Consider the following 18,710-nt stretch of genomic DNA (forward strand, 5'->3'; position numbering starts at 1 on the left):
GAGGCTGAGTGAGCTGGGGTTGTTTAGCCTGGAGAAGAGGAGGCTCAGGGGAGACCTTATCACCCTCTACAATTACCTGAAAAGAGGTTGTAGTTCGGTGGGGATTGGTCTCTTCTCAACAGGCATCGAGCAGTAGGACAAGAGGGCACAGACTCAAGCTCTGCCAGGGGAGGTTTAGGTTGGATATTAGGAAGAGATTTTTTACAGAGAGAGTTATCAGGCATTGGAATGTGCTGCCCAGGGAGGTGGTGGATTCACCATCCCTGGAGGTTTTCAAGATGAGACTGGATGCGGCACTTAGTGTCATGGTCTAGTAACGACGGTAGGGTTGGACTGTATGATCTTTGAGATCTTTTTCAACCTGGTTGATTCTATGATTCTATGATTTCTGGAAAACACAGGGATGCTACAGTTTTCCAGTGCTTAGTGCTTGACAGACAGCTCTTGAACTGCAGTTGGCTGCATGCTGCCAGGCTCCTTGAAAGGACTGGTTGACTAGTCCGCTTAGCTTTCCAGTGGCCTGGGACACCAAGTGGAAGGGACTGCATTGTGCCTTCCAGATACAGTTGTTATGAGGGAAGGGGATACACTGGAAGTGGGGGAGAATGTGCAAATGATGTACTGAGGCATTAGAATGATTACACCCCAGGTACATGCAAGGGCAACAAGGAGAGGGAAGAACTTCTCTGTATTAGAAATAAAAAAGCTAATAGAAGCAGGTACTTACTTAATTGCCATAAGACTATTGTGGTAGGAGGGAAAAGATTAGAGGAAGAAAGGTGACCAGAAATCAAGATCTCTTGGAGAATGGCCAGGATGAAAAGGTGCACTGTGACTAGCAGGGAATGGGAGCCTGCAGCCAGAGGATGGGTAAAGGCCAGAACCTCTTGTCAGAAAAAGTCTGCGAGAGTTGCAGCTGGCATGTTTCAGACTGGATTAGCACATCCTTAGACAGGAATTTAACCAATCCTCATTTATCTTAGTAAGTAAAAATCTCTGGATTTATCCTCTGGAGATAATATTTGCAGGTTTTTCAAGAACTTGTATCAACATTTCTGCCAGAGGTGGTAACAAAACTGTTTCTTGAATGCCATAGAACAGCTCACAGTTTTGTTTCTGAAGTTCAGAGTTATTTTGACAGTAACAGACATTTTGTATGTGCCCTTCTATAAAGCTGGGACCTGCTTTCTTAAGAAGCTTCAGGTGCCTGTGGTAAGCTGTTAACAGTCTGCACAAAAAGGCAGCAGGAGGTATGGGTAAATCTACCTAGATTTATCTGGAGGTTGCAGTTGCGTCTGTTGTGACTAATGACCTTGACACAGGGATGTTGTCTGGGGGTCAGACTGTACTTTAATCCAGTTCAACAAGTAACAGCTGTAGAAAATGCAATGTGTGTGCTGTGTTTCTGTGTTCCAAGTGCTGCTTGGGTCTGTGAATGTGAAAGATAAATTTTTGGTTATGCTGTGTTGCCTGGTCATAAATGTTTGTGCAAAAACTAGTTTTATTAATACCTCAATCTCTGCTTTTCATGAAGACTTGTCTTTTTGAAAACATTTTAGCTATGTGACCACAGTTGTTTAAAGAAAAGTATCAAGAAATGAAAAATGGAGTGTTCCTGCAGTGAGATAATATATACAGAGATGACATTCCCTTTACTTTGCTCTCAGATTTAGCAGTGCATAGTGGTACACACATGTGATAATATCTTCAACAAGAGAAATAAGAGTATGGAGTTTGAAAACTATTTCAATAGCTGCTTTTCCTCTCCTTTATTTATTTATTCCCATATGTTTGTGTGTGTTTCAGTCTTGGGGGATGATGAGGAGAGGGAAGCAAGGGTAAACTGCAAAATTTCCAGAGGCAGTAAAAGCCAAACAAACAAACTGTGTTTCCAAAAATGAGAAGACTATATTTAGGTACTACGGTAATTTCAATTGCTTGACTTTACAGGATATTAACAGAAAGTTTACAAGGTGACTCTATCTCTCTTCTTCTTTCTCATTCATCTCTATTTCAGATGAAAAGGAGAAATTTGAACCCACAGTCTTCAGGGATACGATTGTCCAAGGCCTCAATGAAGCTGGGAATGACCTGGAGGCTATAGCCAAGTTTCTGGATGCAGCAGGCTCACGGCTTGATTATCGCCGCTATGCTGACACACTCTTTGATATTTTGGTAGCTGGCAGCATGTTAGGTAACCTGCAGTGTATCTGACAGAGAATTTTGATGATCAGCCTTGTTTACTTTCTTTAAGATGCTGTCTGCCTCTAAAAAGTGGATATTGTAACCTGTGTTACAGTTTCATTATCTAGTTGCTGCTTGTATCTCATGCCATATTGCTGTTTAGTTTTTGTTGTGCAGTAATACCTTGGTGTTTGATTGTGTGAGGCATTCTGCAAATACTACCAAAAAATGGATACTGTTCTGAAAAGCCTTCAGTCTGAGCTTAATCAGCTTATAATTGCAACAGCAAAGAAAATGAGACACACACTAACTGCAGGAAACAGAATGATTTATTAGCATAAAAAGGTGTAATACAGCACTCCAGGTTATTAGCTGTTGCAAGTCTTGCTTTGTAGATGTTGCAACAAAGGCTAGCTGAGAGAAGAAGGGAAGGATAATGAGGAGAGCTTTGTGGATGCTCATGGAGCATTTCTCCTAGGTGTCCATGGCAGCTTTGGCAAAACCATGCCTTTCATCTTCCTGAATAATTATTCAAATTATTTTGAATAATTTGGCTCTTTTTACTGGTCACGTTGATTCCTGCTTCCTGCTCTGTGGTATGTAAGAAGAAAAGATGTTTTTGTAAGATCTGAGGTAATGCAGGAAACAAAAGCTCATGGAAAGACCTGGAAAAAAAAACTCTCAACAAAATAAGCTTGTGTTTTGAATGTTTACATGAGCCTGCTCGGCATTAAAGGGGTTAGGAGGATGTTCCAAGTCCTCAAAATGGTAGCAGAGTGCTAATACTTTTCTCTTTGGAAAGGATTTACATTATTGTAATGTTTAAAGTAGTAGTTAAAATATGCCCAAAGGTTGTGCTCCAATCCATGCTTACTTGATCACACTGAGTGCTCTCAAAACCAGCTGAGATTCCTTAGTGTAAATTGAATCACTGTCCTGTGAGGTCTGTGTGATCTAAGGTGCAGCATTTCTGCCAGCTGTCCCTTCTGTCAGGTGCCACCACAGCTTAGCAAAGCTTGGTCTCTCTCTGTTCCTCCCTGACCCCTGCTAACTCTTACCCTGGCCTTTTGCCTTAGTGATACTAACAAAAGACTTTAATTAGACTTATTAAATCTTACATATCAAACATTCTCTAAAGTAAGAAATCATTCCTTGCCTTTGTTTTTTGCCTTTCTTTCAGCTCCTGGAGGCACACGCATAGATGACAATGACAAGACCAAGATGACCAACCACTGTGTATTTTTTGCAGATGAAGATCATGATGCCATCCGAAATTATGCGCAGGTCAGTGAAGGCATGGTTGATTACTGTTTTCCATTTATGTATCAAAAGGGATTACAGTGGAACATCTGCAGACTGTCTCGGCTGCAGTAGGTTAATTACAGGGCAGTCGAAAATCCAGTTAATCAGTAATCTGTCCTGACCTATACATTTTAGGTAAGATGTTATAGATAGTCTGATTATAGTTGGCAATGCTTTCTTTTACAGAAAGCAGTCTTACTTATCTCAGTCTGCTACTGGTTGAGTCTATTTCTAGACACCATCCTTATTATTTTTGTTGACCTTTCCTGTATGCAGAAAGATGTATATGAACATGTTTTTAGAAATACATGAACTGTATCAGAAATACAGCTTGTATCAGCAGTAGTGTGGCCAGCAGGACCAGGGCTGTGATTGTCCTCGTGTTTGGGACTGGTGAGGTTTCACCTCGAATCTTGTGTTCGGCTCCTCACTAGAAGAAAGACATTGAGGTGCTGGAGTGTGTCCAGAGAAGGGCAACAGAGCTGGTGAAGGATCTGGAGCACAAGTCCTGTGGGGAGCAAGTGAGGGAGCTGGGAGTGCTTAGCCTGGAGAAAAGGAGGCTCAGAGAGGCTGTGTCAGTCTTTACAACTGCCTGAAAGGAGGTTGTAGCCAGGTGGGGTCAGTCTCTTCTCCCAGGTAACAGGTGACAAGACAAGAGGCCTGGCCTCCCCTGGCCTGAAGCTATGCCATGGGACATTTAGGTAGATATTAGGAAAACTTTCTTCTGAAAGAGTTGTCAAACATTGGAGCAGACTGCCCAGGAAAGTGGTGGAGTCACCATCCTTGGAGGTATTTAAAAGACTTGTAGACATGGTGGCTAGGGACATGGTTTAGTGGGACTTGTCAGTGCTGGGTTAGTAGTTGGACTTGATGGTCTTGAAGGTATTTTCCAACCTAAAGAATTATATGAATGACAAAGAATATAAAGCTTACACCTCCAACCTTTAGTTGTATAACCAGTTAGGAATTGGGCATATATTCCAAGGACTTTCATTTCTCCTGTGTATGTGATATATAATTTCTTCTTGCAGGAATAAGGCTTCCACAGATAGTCCTATGTGAAATTAACACAAAAAAGCAATGAAGCCTAAAATATTCTTGAGAAGAAGCTAGTGGTGTGTAACTCCTTAATGGAGGATAATAATTATATGAGAAAGTACAGTAAGATTTCTATGGAAAGTTCAAAGCCACTGTTCAATTCTGGATACAAGTAGGATTGCATAAAAATGCAATACTGCTGGAACTCCTATATGTCAAAAATCTATTATGAATTAAGTAATATATTTATCTTTTTTAATATACTATTGGAATGCTGGAGAGAGAAACTAAAAGCATAAGAGCCACTGTCCCTGCTAAGGTGCCCAGGGTGGTAAGTTGCTGGAAGGGTGCACAATTGATTTAAAGGGTGCTGGAATCAAAATCTGCATTGATAACAAATGTTTGCTTAATAGCAGAAAGCTGCTTTAAAAACACATCTTTGATAATCTAAAGTGAAATATACCTATTTTTTGAAAAGAAGTCAATAATTCTTGTGCACCAGCTTTATCATCTCTTAAAACACAGGATATTCTGCTTCAGGAAAATCTCTCTTGCTAGTAAAGGCATTGATTCTGTCTCCTTGGATTTTACTGTTTCAATGATCTTGTAACAAAAATTGGCAGTACCAGTCCCCCAAGAAAAAATTTAAAATAAGAGACTGGATACTGTAAAATGGAGAAGGAGGCTTCACTTCAGGATTTGAAGCAGAAGAACTTTGAATATATTCTCTACATTTCAACCCAAAAGCCACCCAAATAAATAAATGTGTAATTAATGCCTGAAAAGATCTCCTTTCATTGACCCTGCCAGTTTTTTTCATGCGTAATGGAAAATAGAGCTCTTACTGTATTATGAAAAACAGGAGTTAGTCTAAAATAGTGTTTAGAACTTCCTTATCTAGAAGATACCTAGAAGGTAATTTCTTCCTCTGATTCCCAAATGAACCATTAGTGTGTTTGGTTTTTTTTAATTTATTGATGGAAACAATTAAAAGAGTAAGAAGTCTTCAAGTAGAAAGACTAAAACTAGTGTTGATATTTTAGCAGATTATTTGCATATGAAATGTCCTTCTGTAATGTACAGGGACTTAGGAAAATATGCACAATTTTGTTGGAAATATGAACAAGAAGCTAGCTTGCATTTTTCATCTTACACCTTATTTTATTAGAATTCTGTGTCTCTCTGCCTCTCAGCATGGGAACAACTTGTTTTTTCACTTGTTCTGAGCCAAAATACTACCATTTAGGATGTTCAGATGTATTTTGTGTTCTGAAAAGAGAAGTTAAACTTTCTCAGCTTAATTTTGCCCACCCCAACCAGTGTGGCAATAATGTCATTTGTTCCCCATATAAACATTTTTATCTGTGACAGTGAGTCATGTGTTTTTTACCTTTGTACAGTAGTGTGAGCAATGATTTGTTTGTTTGATTTCTTATCTCTTCCTTCTTCCCTTTGGATGCATTCTGCACCTGTGCTGCTTCTGATTTCATAATCTGTGATCGCATGATGGGAAAAAAATGGTGAAAACTGGAGAACAAGTGTTTCCAGTAACATAATTGTTGTAAAAGCTTTGTCAAACGTTCTTTCTCTTTACCTCACAGCAGTATGTTTTGTTGTAAACATTTATGTTAGTTGATTTGACAAAGATAGTGCATCTATTGAAGATGTCCAGCAGTGCTACCTGACTGCCTGATTCCATCAGCTACTGCTGACAGCTTCCCTGGAGCTGTATTACCAGGGGAAGGGTGCAGAGTTAACCTCCTCCTCCTCCTCCTCCTCCTCCTCCTCCTCTCCCTTGCTTTTGATCTATGGATAGGGTGAAAAGTAGAGTAGGAATAAAATTTTGAGAAACTGCAGTAAATCCTCTGATTCAAGCATTGCTCTGTGAAGCAAGAATCACAAAACTTGTAATTTTCCACTTGCTAACAAGCTGATGGAGAGGGGTGTTTCGTGGTCTCCATCTGGCAGACAACACAACAGAGGACTGTAAAAATACCATGCTGCAAGCTGCTTATTTCCTGGAAACATGTCTAAAGGAAAATTGCGCAGTGCAATATTAGAGCGTGAGAAGCAGCAGTGCTTTCTACATTTTTTTTCCTGCTGTGGAGATAATAAAAAAGTCAAGGATACCCTTTATAGAATCAGTAGTGGCTGTCTTGTTTCCCTTTGCATTTTGTTTAAAGAAAGATGGCTACAGTTGTTACACTTTTTAAGTCAATCCATGTTTGTCTTTAGGTCTTCAATAAACTTATCAGGAGATATAAATACCTGGAGAAAGCGTTTGAAGATGAAATCAAAAAGGTAATGTTCGTGGCAGTCTTTTCTTGAACATTAATATTTTTAGCCTATTTCTAATATAATTACATATGTACAAATGTGGTGCTGTTACATATTTTATTTAGCTCTACTGGAAAAAAGCATGGAATCTACAGGAGGTAGCTTTGCAAATTCAACTCTGTGGGAATACTGCAGGCAGCACTTGATCTAGAGCATTTCTGAATTAATAATTCCTTTGGTTGCTCTGACCAAACTCACCTTCTTATTCCAGGCTTTTTTGTGCAGAACTTTGATATGCTTTGGGGTATATTCTTACTGAGAAGTGATGTTACTCTCTTCCTAATAGAGCAGCTCTGTGTTTTTTTGCACTGAATAAATGCAGATATTCTGTGCAGGATGTCACTTGATGTATGAGTATTAAACCACTCCTGCATTGTGGAATAAATCCTAACCACAGGTGTTTTGTGTTGGAGACCACAGATACGTGCAAGAGAAAGTCCTCACCAGTGGCAGAGTGCTCAGGATTTTCCAGTTAGTCTGTAGTGGATATTTGTGGATACTGTTTTGTTTTATGATACTGAATTCTAAGGAGACAGGAGAAACCAGGATAGAAATGTTTGAAAAACAAAATACAGATTTATTTTGTCTATTTTGAGTTCCTAGTAACAGATGTAAATATCTTTCTCAAGTGGCCTGAACAAGTAATAAACACTGTACCGTGCTCTAAAGTAACAGGCATGCTGATAATGGCAAAACCTGTCCTGTGACTAGAATGCCATGTTTGTTAAACATAAAAGTGTGTTTCCATATTATTTAAACATTAGAAAGATTGCTGCAAGGGTCAAATGAGGGCACATCTGGAGCATGATGTCTCACCACCACCTCTTGTGGCTGAATAAATTTGGCTCTGATTTATACGTTCCTGCTCCTATAGGAAATTATTTTTACACTTGTGGCCAGCATGCCTATCAACTGATGCTGATTGCTCAGTACATCATTCTAAAGACCTAAATTTACCTCTATCCCCACAGAAATCTAATGTTCCTGCTGTTAATTACTGTAATCACTGACATGAGAAGCGCTGACTCATAGCATTCAACTTGCAGAGAGTGTTCAGCATGTTAAGCAAATGCCACGTCAATTCAAGCCGCCTCCTCTCACTTCTATAACTTGCCTGGTTTTGAATCCTCTAAGTTTCTAAACATTCACTATGCACACTTAGTGGCAAGATGAGACTGTAGTTAATGCATAATAATTTAACTCTTCAGTTGAGGGACAGGTGCCTCTGATGGGAAGCTTAGCCACATGCCAGCTTGAGAGAGAGCAGTAATTGAAGATACAGTGTGACTGGAGCCGTGCTACTCATTTAAAGCCACTGGAAGCATCCTAGCCATGGCAGAATGGGATCAGAGTAGCCATGTTCACCTTGCAGGCTGCAAATCTCAAATTTTGTGTGCATACTTTTTGCATAGTTTTCAGTGTCAGATTACCTCTTATATGACAAACCACATGATTAGTGGTCCTAGGATGAGAGGAAATTTTTCCATTTGCTCTTCCATCACCCCCCATCACACTAGTGTGATTTTTGGCTCCTGGGGGTGCTGACTGCACTCTCTTCCACAGCTGATGTAGTTTATTAGAGAACTGGAAACTAGGAACGTGGTTGTGAAGATGTTTGGGCCTTTGTATCACACCTGCGCTGTCCCTGACCTTAAAACACTTGAGGATTATTTGTAGGTGCTTTTTGCTTGCCTTCTCCTTCCCCCTGCTTGTGTGAACCCACCAAGTGACTGTCTTCTCACTGATGAGGCTCCTGGGTTTTGAACTACTTAATCCTTTAATCCCTGTTTGCTGTAACTTTTGCAAGAGTAGCTGCCCATAGAGGTCCAGAAGATAGATACCTTTGTATTTTTAGTTACTGCAAGATTGAGCAGTTAAAGACTACTGCAGCTAGTCAGTGGTTAGAAATGCAAGAGAGCGACTCCTTGATGTGTTTTCATGGGTCACTATCAGAGCAATGAAAGTGATTTTTCTGGCAGACTCATTAGGCAGATAGAGCACTTGGGGGGAAAATAGCTCTTTTTGCAGAAAAAGGCATGCTAAAAATCCAAGGCAATACCAGCAGTTACACTCTAAAGAAGCAGATGGTGTCAGTGGGACTTCTCTTTCCAGAGAGATTATCTTAAATGGCAGTATTTATACAACTATTTGCTTTATGTCTTCTAGGTCGTACCTTTATCGTTAGAACATTACTTTTCAGCATCTTTCCCCTTTTTTCTGCTTCTAGCTTTCAGATGCTTTATTTCTTAACTCTCCCCCCAAAAGTTGCCAGTTATTCTTTCTTCTAATGACATAAGGAAGCAATATATCTAAAGTTTAGCATCTAAATTATTTTGTGCTAGCAATTTCTACAGAATATAGAGGTGGTTAAATGCATTGCTCACTTTCTGGTTTTTGATGTAGCAGCTTAAGTTCATATAAGCACTGTCCAGTGTACTTGCATAGATTATGACAACATTTTGCAATAAATGTCAGTTGCAAGTTTGTGTTCATCTTTTGGATATAGGTATTTCTGCTAAGGTCAGTGGATGAAGAATGTAATATTAGCTGTGTGTATAATGTGTTTGCATGTTAAAGTAGCATTCTATATAGGGTTTTTATAATCAAAATTGGGATAAAGTACAGATAAGTATATTTTTGGTTTTATCAGTGGTAAATATTACTGAGTCATGTGAGGACATCTGAAGTACTGAGAGATGTTGTGACATCCTTTATTCATGTTCCTATTTTCCTAATGAAAGAACCCTAAATCAAGCTAGGAATTAGGAAATAAGTGGAGAATAATATTCTGAGATCAAATGGGGAGTAAAAAGAGATGCTTTAAGTCAGCTAAATGAAAGGCAAGACTCAGTCAGCTAGTATCTGCTGTTATGCTTTCTCCATTGCTGATAATTCAGTGCTTTCTACAGATGTGACAAACTGTCAGCAACAGACCAGTTCAGATAATGAAGATATAAAAAGACACCACACTCCCTGTGTGGCTAGAGTTCCTTAATTTTCACTGTTAAGATTTCCAGGTCACAAGAAGATAGCAGAAGCATTTGTTTTTATTGTGTGCTTTTTAATGTTTCCTGTGTGTCTTTACTGGTGTGTATCTTTTATGCCCAGAATTTGTGCTTAAAAGACTTTTTCTTTACGACAAAAATAGCATGGAACAGCACATTAGGTCTGGTCCTGTGCTTATTAAGCATTCTGAACTCCCACTTGAAAAGGTGGGTGGGAGTTCTTACAGCTATAATAGAAATACAGAATTGTGAGCCAGAACTGTGCATTTTATGCCTTGATTCAGTCTGTATTTATAACAAAAGCAGTAATGTCCATGCTTGGCTAACAGCAGGGAAGCATTAGCTTGGAGAACTTTCTGTGACTGGTTTGGTGCTATTCTGAAGTGACTTGGACATTTTGTTACTTCCCTGCTGAGGTTTGTAATCATGATGGTAAAAGAAGAGCTCTTAAAGTAATCAGCAATAAAAATCTGAAATAACAAGTTTGGACTGAAATTTTTGTTCTTTTTGATGTTTTTAAAATGGATTTATGAAAGGTTTTGATTCTTCCTATCACCCAGTCTCTCCCTAAATTAGACTGTTTCACAATTGCTTGGAAGTATAGAATAATACCATTGAAAACCAGAAAATGACAAGTCTAAGTCTGAGTTGCTTTAGAAAAATGTTAGTAAAAGAAAAATTCTGCTAGTAGCACCAACAGTACTTGAAGTAGTCAGAGGTGTGTGGAGGATAAGGTTGCTGCTCAAAGCACACTGCAGTGGAGTGCAGTTCAAGAACAGAAGAAACCATATTCATCCTATGAGACTTGCAAGGACCATGTTTCAGAGGAAAGGGAGGAAGAACTGTGAACTTCATGCACACATGTTTTCAGACCTTCCAAAACATTGGAATAAACACAGATTTCTCAGAATTAGAGTTGATAAATTTTTGGATGTCCTTCTCATAGAATCCATCTCCAGCTGGGACTGCATAATTCCGGCTTTGCAGATGGATTTCCTTACGTTCTTGCTTTCCTGACTCAAATCTGGCACGAATGGGTATAACTGCTCATGGTCTGCACATTACTGACAAAAACGAATGGAGGTTACAGAATCTGTCATGTTAAAGTAGTCAGTGCAACCACCTTCTAATCAAAATCTTCATCTGTTGCTTATGTGGAAGAAAAAGAAAAAGGAGTTTAGTGGGCTGCACAGAAATCTGAAGCTGTTTCCTCCTTCTTAGCAGTCTCAGTACTTACAGTAAAGAGTAAAAAGTCTAATTCTGATTTTTTTTCTTGTGCAGATCTAATTTTGGTACAGTATTGTTGATAAAGCTTGTATAAAGAAAGCTTTAAATCTCCAGGCTTCCATTTTACACCTGACTTATATTGAAACTCTGTAAAAACATTTTCAGTCTTCTCATTAAATGTGGTCCTGGAGTTCCTTTACCTGCACCATTATATATACCAGGTAGTTGCTGCATTTGGAAATACAGTGCACTATCTATTTCTCACTCATACAGTTAGAAATAATATGAATCCACTCTTATGCATCCCAAATTTTCATACACTTTTTGGTTGAGTCACAGTTTGCTGAAATAAAATTACACCTTGAGATTTTATAGTTTCATCATTTTTCTATTAAGCTAAAGCTGCATGTTGCAATCATTTGGATGAAGCCTACAAAAAAAAAAATCCCAGATGATTTGTCTGTGGCTGAATCACTCAGGCCTGTGTAAGCTGTAATTTAAAGCTGATGTTATTATGTAAGTACTACCATATGAATGAGGGTTTTTCAGCTCTGCTCACTGATACACAGCTGAAGTATTCATAAAATGCTGCATGAGTTTTAATAACTTCATTAGTTATCCGGATTTTTAAAATATCACTGCATTCAGAAAGCTTTACAGTTAATGATAAGCTGCTTAGGTATCTTGGAGAAGAGCTCTCACTGTCCATGGCAGCAAACAAGCACAAGGACATGTGTGATACTCTGTCCCTTTCTATGGGTAGAATCTGGTAATTAAGAAATACCCTTAATGTGGAAACCTGGTGGGAATTTTCCATCAGGACAAGCCATTTTGCTTTGATTGCATCTGTTGCTCACTTGGAAAAGGATAAAGGGTGTCATGACAGCAGAAGGTCATGATACCCTTTTGAAGGGGTGTAATTTCTTCTTCCTCATGAAGAAAGAAGAAAATGAGAATTCCTTTTTAACTCCAGATATTCATATCTGCAGGGCTTTATTTTCTTTTTTTTTTTCCTTTTCTGGGGTGATGATAAATGTGTAAGCTAGCATCTGATGGAGTCAGCAGCTTTTTACCTTGAGCAAAGCTGCTCTTTGCTGTCTCACCTCCTTTTTCCCATCACCCATATTGTGATTGCTAACAACATGTTACAAAAACATTATTGTTAACAGCAATGCCATTGACAAAATCCTGCTTTGTGCAACATTTTTCCTGGTGTAAAGGAAAAAGTGGTGTAATGTACTTCATCGATATGCTTTCAAGTTACTCCTTTTACCATATGAAATGAAGATTTTTTTTTTTGCTTAATTGCCATTTTTGTACTTTAGGAGGTAAATGTGTAGTTCAGATCTTCTCGCACTTGAGATGATGATATTTGTAATTTTTGTTTTCTCTTGTAATTAGTAGTGGGAATGGTGAGCTCTTAAAGCAGCTTTTGTTCTTGTCTGTCCTTTGTCACCTTTATCAAGAATGTCTGGACTTGGAATATATTTCTTATTTTAGCCACTAAAAAAATCTGTTGCAATTGTGCTGTGTTCCCTTCCCTAAAAGAAAAACAGGAAACTTTATCATCCATTTATTGTTTGCATAAGCAGTAGTTTTTGAAAGCTGGAAAATTAACTGCAACTGTGCGGGGCTGAGCTGGAAGTTTGAAGATGTGAATAGGCAGAGTCCTGTCAGCCTGCTGAAGTCAGCAAGTCTGTGATCCTGCAATTTCTGTGGGTCTCAAGCCCGTACAAGCACTTCTGTCTTTACACATATATGTATATATATATGTGTATTTTGAGCAGATGGGTTTTTTCTACCTGCTTAAGACTATGTTCCACATTGAATATTATAGAATGGTTTGGGTTGGAAGAGACCTTAAAGATCATCTAGATCCAAACCCCCTGCCATGGGCAGGGGCACCTTCTACTAGACCAAGTTTCTCAGAGTTCCATCCAGCCTGGCCTTGAACACTCCCAGGGATGGGGCAGCCACAACGTTTCTTCCTGATACCTAATCTAAACCTACTCTTTTTCAGTTTGAATCCGTTCTGCCTTGTCCTGTCCTATGTGTTCTTGTAAATAGTCTCTCTCCATCTTTCTCATTGCCTTCCTCACATACTGGTTTGTGTCCTTACAGAAGGTGAGATTACAAGGGATCAGTGAAATGGCACTGCCATGCTTCAGGATAGACTTTGATGTGATTGCTATTATTTGTAGTGTGAATTCTTGAGAAATAAGAAATTAAACTGTCTGTTAATAATTCATCTCTACCTGTTATCATTGCCTATGCCTCAAATTTATCTTTTTTTTTTTCCCTTTTCTGGCCTCCAGCTCCTGCTGTTTCTTAAAGCCTTTACTGAGACGGAACAAACAAAACTGGCAATGCTTTCTGGCATCCTGTTAGCCAATGGGACTCTTCCTGCTACAATTTTAACAAGCCTCTTCACTGACAATATAGTCAAAGAAGGTAATTTTCTATATGATCTTTTTTTCTTACATTATCTTTTCTATAGGAGATTTTTTGGAAGTCTTACTTGTGTGTGCTAAATAGTAGGATATATGTATTATTGTGATACTATAAAGGTGTGAAGTGTAACATTTATTCCTGAGATATGTCTGATAGCATTTTTTCAAGTGTTGCTAATATCCTGTGCATGTGAGTGTGAAGTGGGACAGAGAGCATGTGCAGACCAAGGGGATATTGCAGAAGAAAAAAAATCAGTTCCTCATTTTGCTTTCATACTGGTAGTGATCAGTAATTGATAAATTTTCCCATGGACTTAGATTTACTATATGATGAGTAAATGTTCTTTCAGTCCTAGGGTACAGGGTATAATACCTTTTGAGATTATTTTTTTGAGGATTTTTTTAAATGTATTTATAGCCATCTACCTTAGAGTCCTGATTTTCCAACTGCTTGTCCAACAATTCCTTTCTCTGCCAATTACTGACTACTTGGCAAAATCACAAATGTGCTGTCAGTGTTGAACAGTTTTCATGACATTTTGTTTTGTTAAAGAGTTAAATATTAGCCAAAATCTATTCTAAATTTCATTTTTTTAAAAAAAAAGTATTCTAACTTCATGTTCTCATTTGCAGCATGCTAACTATTACATTTGTTTTCTAAATGCTGCAGAAAGAAAAGCCACAGCTGCAGCTTTGCTCTGTCATCATCCACAGCTTTTGGAATCAGAATTAAACTGGGAAAAAATTGAAACAAAGGCACTAATCCATGTTTCAGGGTGATTGTCTGCAATGTTTTAAAATCAAAGTCTTTTCCTACTTACGAGAAGACAATAGTTATCTGAAAATTGAAATTATGAAACTCGTAATTTATTTTAAAGATGACATTTTAGAAATACATTTGTTATGTACAAATCCTAGAACAAACTCCATTTGCATTATGATCTTAAGTTTCTCTGAGCCCTAAACTGTTGTCAGAAACTACATGTACTTGTATTAAAAATGTACCTGTGACAGCATTTGAGGACAAATTGTTCAATCAGTGTCGTGGGGTAGGTATTTTATGGAAGAATAATTAAAGATGCAGGATAGTTGAAAAATGGAAAAAGCCAGCAAGGCAAAACTGGTAGATTATATATGAATAAACTTGAAGCTTTCTTTGATTTACAAAAAAATGCTGCAGGCAGATGAGGTTAAAATACATAAGAAAACAATTAGGTAAGCTGAGGGAGTTGGTCAATATGAGAATTGTAAGAATGACAAAGAATTGGCTGAAGGTGAGATAAGGATAGATGGCAAACAGGAGAACTGTCAATTTTCAGTGCAAAACCTAATTTATTTTCAGATTAGCCTTTTTCAGTGTTGTCATTACTTTTCTTGTGATACATAGATGGGAAAAAATGTATTTTGTGGATTGCTGGCATATTTGTAGCAGAGACAGAGGAAGGTCTATGCAGTGTGGAATCTCATCAGGGTTCAGTGTACCCTTCTTGTCACCCATGCTGGAAAACCAGTACAAATGCAAAGAGCAGCTGATGGGGTTAATCAGTAAAACAATGGCAGCACATGCATAGAGTATAAGAATTAGCCAGCAATAAATTTGGGCTGAAAATTAGAAATAAGTTTCAAAATATGTGGGTAGTGAAGCCCTAGAACGACCTTCCTCTGATACTGGCATAAAATTTACTTTGTTTTAAGCTAAAACTTGAAAAAGTGTTTAGGGCATGTGTTGGACAGTGTTTGGTGACAGAACATTCGATTCAATTTTGGTATTAAGCACATGTTATATAAGCTGAAGTTATGCTTCAGTCACCTGTTGGTTCACCAGGCTTTGTGAGTCTTGTCTAGTCAGCCTTCAGCACTTAGGATTGCTGCATTGTGCTGGTGTCACTTGAAACCCACTGTCCAACATGTAAAACAAGCCCAAAGTAGTATTTGCAGGCCTCTCTTGGCATGGCATTGTGCATCCGTGGTTTCATATAGTACTTCTCTAAGGATTGTGCCTTACGACAAAGCTCCTGAAATAGGGTTGCCAAACCTGTCATAACAGTCAAGATCTGTAATGATTATTAATAAACTTTGTACTGCTCTGTGAATAATCTCTTCTTATTTAATGACTCAGTCAATGGATCTGTAACGTGCCTAAAGGTGATAAAGGAAGCTAATTCCTACCAGGAGGACCCATCTAGCTCTCAGAGCTTCAGGACTGTTTGGAGGTGAAACAGGAAAGTACAGTGACCGCCTGCAGCATAGGACACCATTACCATTATCACTGCCCTCTATAGCACAGCAGATGTTGGTATGAGTGTAGTTCAGAGAAGCATAACTGACTTACAGGCAACCTTCTCAAGGGTGAGCTGAGTCTCCAGCTCTGAGACCTCTCAGCTTCCTACAGCTGCCTGCACTTGCTGCTCACAGCCAAGAAGCTGGGGCAGAGCTGTGGTGGTGCTTCTCTAAGGAAATAGGAGGTATGTGCCTAATGGTTTATTAGCTCCCCTGGGAAATCAACAGCTAGTGGATGTAGAGTTTGATTTAATGCTTAAAATACTAATTGTGCCTCAAGGAAGGAATTTTCTCACTTAAAATAGAATTTGTGCCTGGTCCTACCAGCTACTAGGAGGGCATAGTACATTCAGTCACCTTGAAGTTGCAAAGTTCTTTAACCCTATGCCAGACCTTGCTAAAAAATAATTTGAAGATACTTTTTTTCCAGTTCCTACTCCTGACTATCCTTTACTGTTTTGTGCCTTCGTTTCCTAACTGATTTAATGCCTAATTTTTCCTTTCGCGTTGGACTCAGTCTGTGAATTGGGGATGGAGGAAAAATAATTGCAAAGAAAGTCTTTGAACAATTGAGTGGAGATGGTCGATACAGGATGAACGCATTTTCAAACAATCTAGCATACTTCAAAAAATCAGTATTGCTTTAAATAAAAAGCCAAGCATTTCAGCTCTACGTGTTTGGTCCTGTTGCCATAAGTGTATTTTCATTCCATAGTCTTGTAACTTTTTTGTAACCTTGTAATTCTTATAGTCAACTCTAATTCATGTTGAAAATTGCTGAAACATGTCTTGTGCTTTGCTCCAACAGGGATTGCAGCCTCTTTCGCTGTAAAGCTTTTTAAAGCATGGATGGCAGAGAAAGATGCCAATTCTGTTACCTCTGCTTTAAGAAAAGCCAACCTCGATAAGAGATTGCTAGTAAGTACAATGTATTTTCAATAATCCTTACCTCTCCCAGGGAAAAAGAAGGAAATAAAATGCAGATGGAGTTTGCTGTAAGCATGTTAACTCCCCCTCAGACTCTGTTAGCGCTTTTAAAATATTTTGAATCACAGCAATGTTGTTATGGCTGTAGGATGGATACAGGTTCAGAAATACTAAATATCACATGTTTTTACATTCTGTCTCTATTTTTCCTGTAGTCAAATGCCTTCTGAGAGACTATGTATGTGGGGCTTGGGAATTAATTAAATGGGTTTTTTTCCTAACCACTGCTAACAAAACACACACCACCAGCAACTGGGCATGAGAAGTTTCATTTTTTAAATACATTTTCCCTTTGTAAATAATAACTGAAAGTATAAAGGGCTATGATTAGAATGTAAGTTTCTGAAGCAACAGTGTTTGAATAGTATAATGTACACACAGTAAGCTAATTTTCTGCAGCCGTAGCCATCTGGGTAGCATAAATGGTCCTGCAGTGATGACAGCAGACCTAGCAGTGCAGGAAGGCTTTCAGCGTTTGGATTCAAAACCTGTGTTCTGAGTTTGTAGTGAGATATTCAGAGAATCTATGAATATGTAGCAGTGTCATGTGCCTTTCTCTCCCAGTGTCTTTCTGGAGATCAATAGGGACTTTTTTTAATCCTCAAAAAGATTGCTGCTGCGATAATCCAATCAAATACACATCCTGTGTAGCACTGCCTGGAGACTCAGCAGCATTTCCTGTTTCTACCTCAATAATTTATAATTAAGCAAGTATCTTTCAAAAGTGAAGCAGCCTCCCACATCCTTTCATCTCTTCAATTTGTATTTGATTTTCAGAGTCCAAGTCATAAATAATTTCCAATTAAGCAGGGAAATGGGCTGATTACACTGTTTATTAGAGACAGGGAGAAAGCAAACAGCATCTTATTTTTACTTCCAACGTGACTGAAACTTTCAGCTGTTGGCTCTCATTATGTTGCTCTGTTAAACAACTGTGAAGTATCAGATGATGTTGCCTGGCATAGATGTCTTCATGAAAGTTTCTTCTTAATCTCATTAGTCAGTAAGTAAACAGATGGAGAGTCTCTAGCTTCTTTGTTACAAAAAGGTGCTATCCATCCCACAGATCATTGTTCAGACACCAGGAACTGGATGGTAAGCAAATGCCATTGAATCCTTGCCAAGATGGAGCATTTGCCATATCAGTTTTTAACAATAACTTTTCTAAGTAGCTGGACTTCCATAAATTGACAGTGTCTTTCAATTAGAAATGCCTACAGGAGTTAATATTAGCAGTACACAGTGGATTTTGCAATTTTTGTTAAATGACGTATTAGTGGTGGTTCAGGGTGCCTGGGCCACTTAGATATTGCTGAGTGTATTCTTCTTAAGAGATAAATGTGTGAATGCACTGGGAGGGCAGAATGCGCTTTGTGAATAATTCTTTGCCATCTATTCGTTTTTATTGTCGCTACAAGATTCTTGGACTCTGCCAAAGGTATAGTTTCTGTGAGGACTGTTTTGAGCAATATCTTCAGCTCATGGCTTTTCATAAATACATGCACTTCACATGGAGTGGGTGTTAGGTCATTTATGTAACTGGACATCATTTTTTCCCTCCATTGTAATGAAACACAGCAATGTGAATGAAGTGTTGACTTTTCCAGTGTGGATACAAGCATTGACTTCTTTTTTAAAGTGCAGTACCAGCTAATTCCCACTGTTCATTCTTAAAAAATGTTCCTTCCATTCTGTCAAGAGTCATAGTTGGTTATTTATTTAACAGAGAGCATTCCTGTCTCTTTAGGAACTATTTCCAGCCAACCGGCAGAATGTGGACCATTTTGCCAAGTATTTTACTGAAGCAGGTCTAAAAGAACTCTCAGATTTTCTTAGAGTTCAGCAGTCACTGGGGACTCGTAAAGAACTGCAAAAAGAACTACAAGAACGTCTCTCTCAG

At 38.5% G+C, this 18,710-nt stretch overlaps 1 protein-coding gene across 3 annotated transcripts in view; it reads left to right on the forward strand.

The window, feature by feature from the left end:
* Positions 1 to 18,710, forward strand: part of BZW2 (basic leucine zipper and W2 domains 2) — a 39,719-nt gene that overhangs the window by 6,538 nt on the left and 14,471 nt on the right. For 2 of the 3 annotated variants that reach the window (XM_009084253.1, XM_009084255.1), the window contains exons 2-7: positions 2,018 to 2,194; positions 3,365 to 3,468; positions 6,760 to 6,825; positions 13,409 to 13,544; positions 16,632 to 16,741; positions 18,558 to 18,699. In XM_009084253.1, coding sequence (XP_009082501.1) covers positions 2,018 to 2,194; positions 3,365 to 3,468; positions 6,760 to 6,825; positions 13,409 to 13,544; positions 16,632 to 16,741; positions 18,558 to 18,699 — 735 coding nt within the window. Of the gene's footprint in view, positions 1 to 2,017; positions 2,195 to 3,364; positions 3,469 to 6,759; positions 6,826 to 13,408; positions 13,545 to 16,631; positions 16,742 to 18,557 lie in introns of all 3 variants that reach the window. The other variant, XM_009084252.1, reaches the window with a different exon arrangement.

The sequence above is a fragment of the Acanthisitta chloris genome, unplaced genomic scaffold (assembly GCF_000695815.1).
Source record: "Acanthisitta chloris isolate BGI_N310 unplaced genomic scaffold, ASM69581v1 scaffold1541, whole genome shotgun sequence".
Classification (NCBI taxonomy): domain Eukaryota; kingdom Metazoa; phylum Chordata; class Aves; order Passeriformes; family Acanthisittidae; genus Acanthisitta; species Acanthisitta chloris.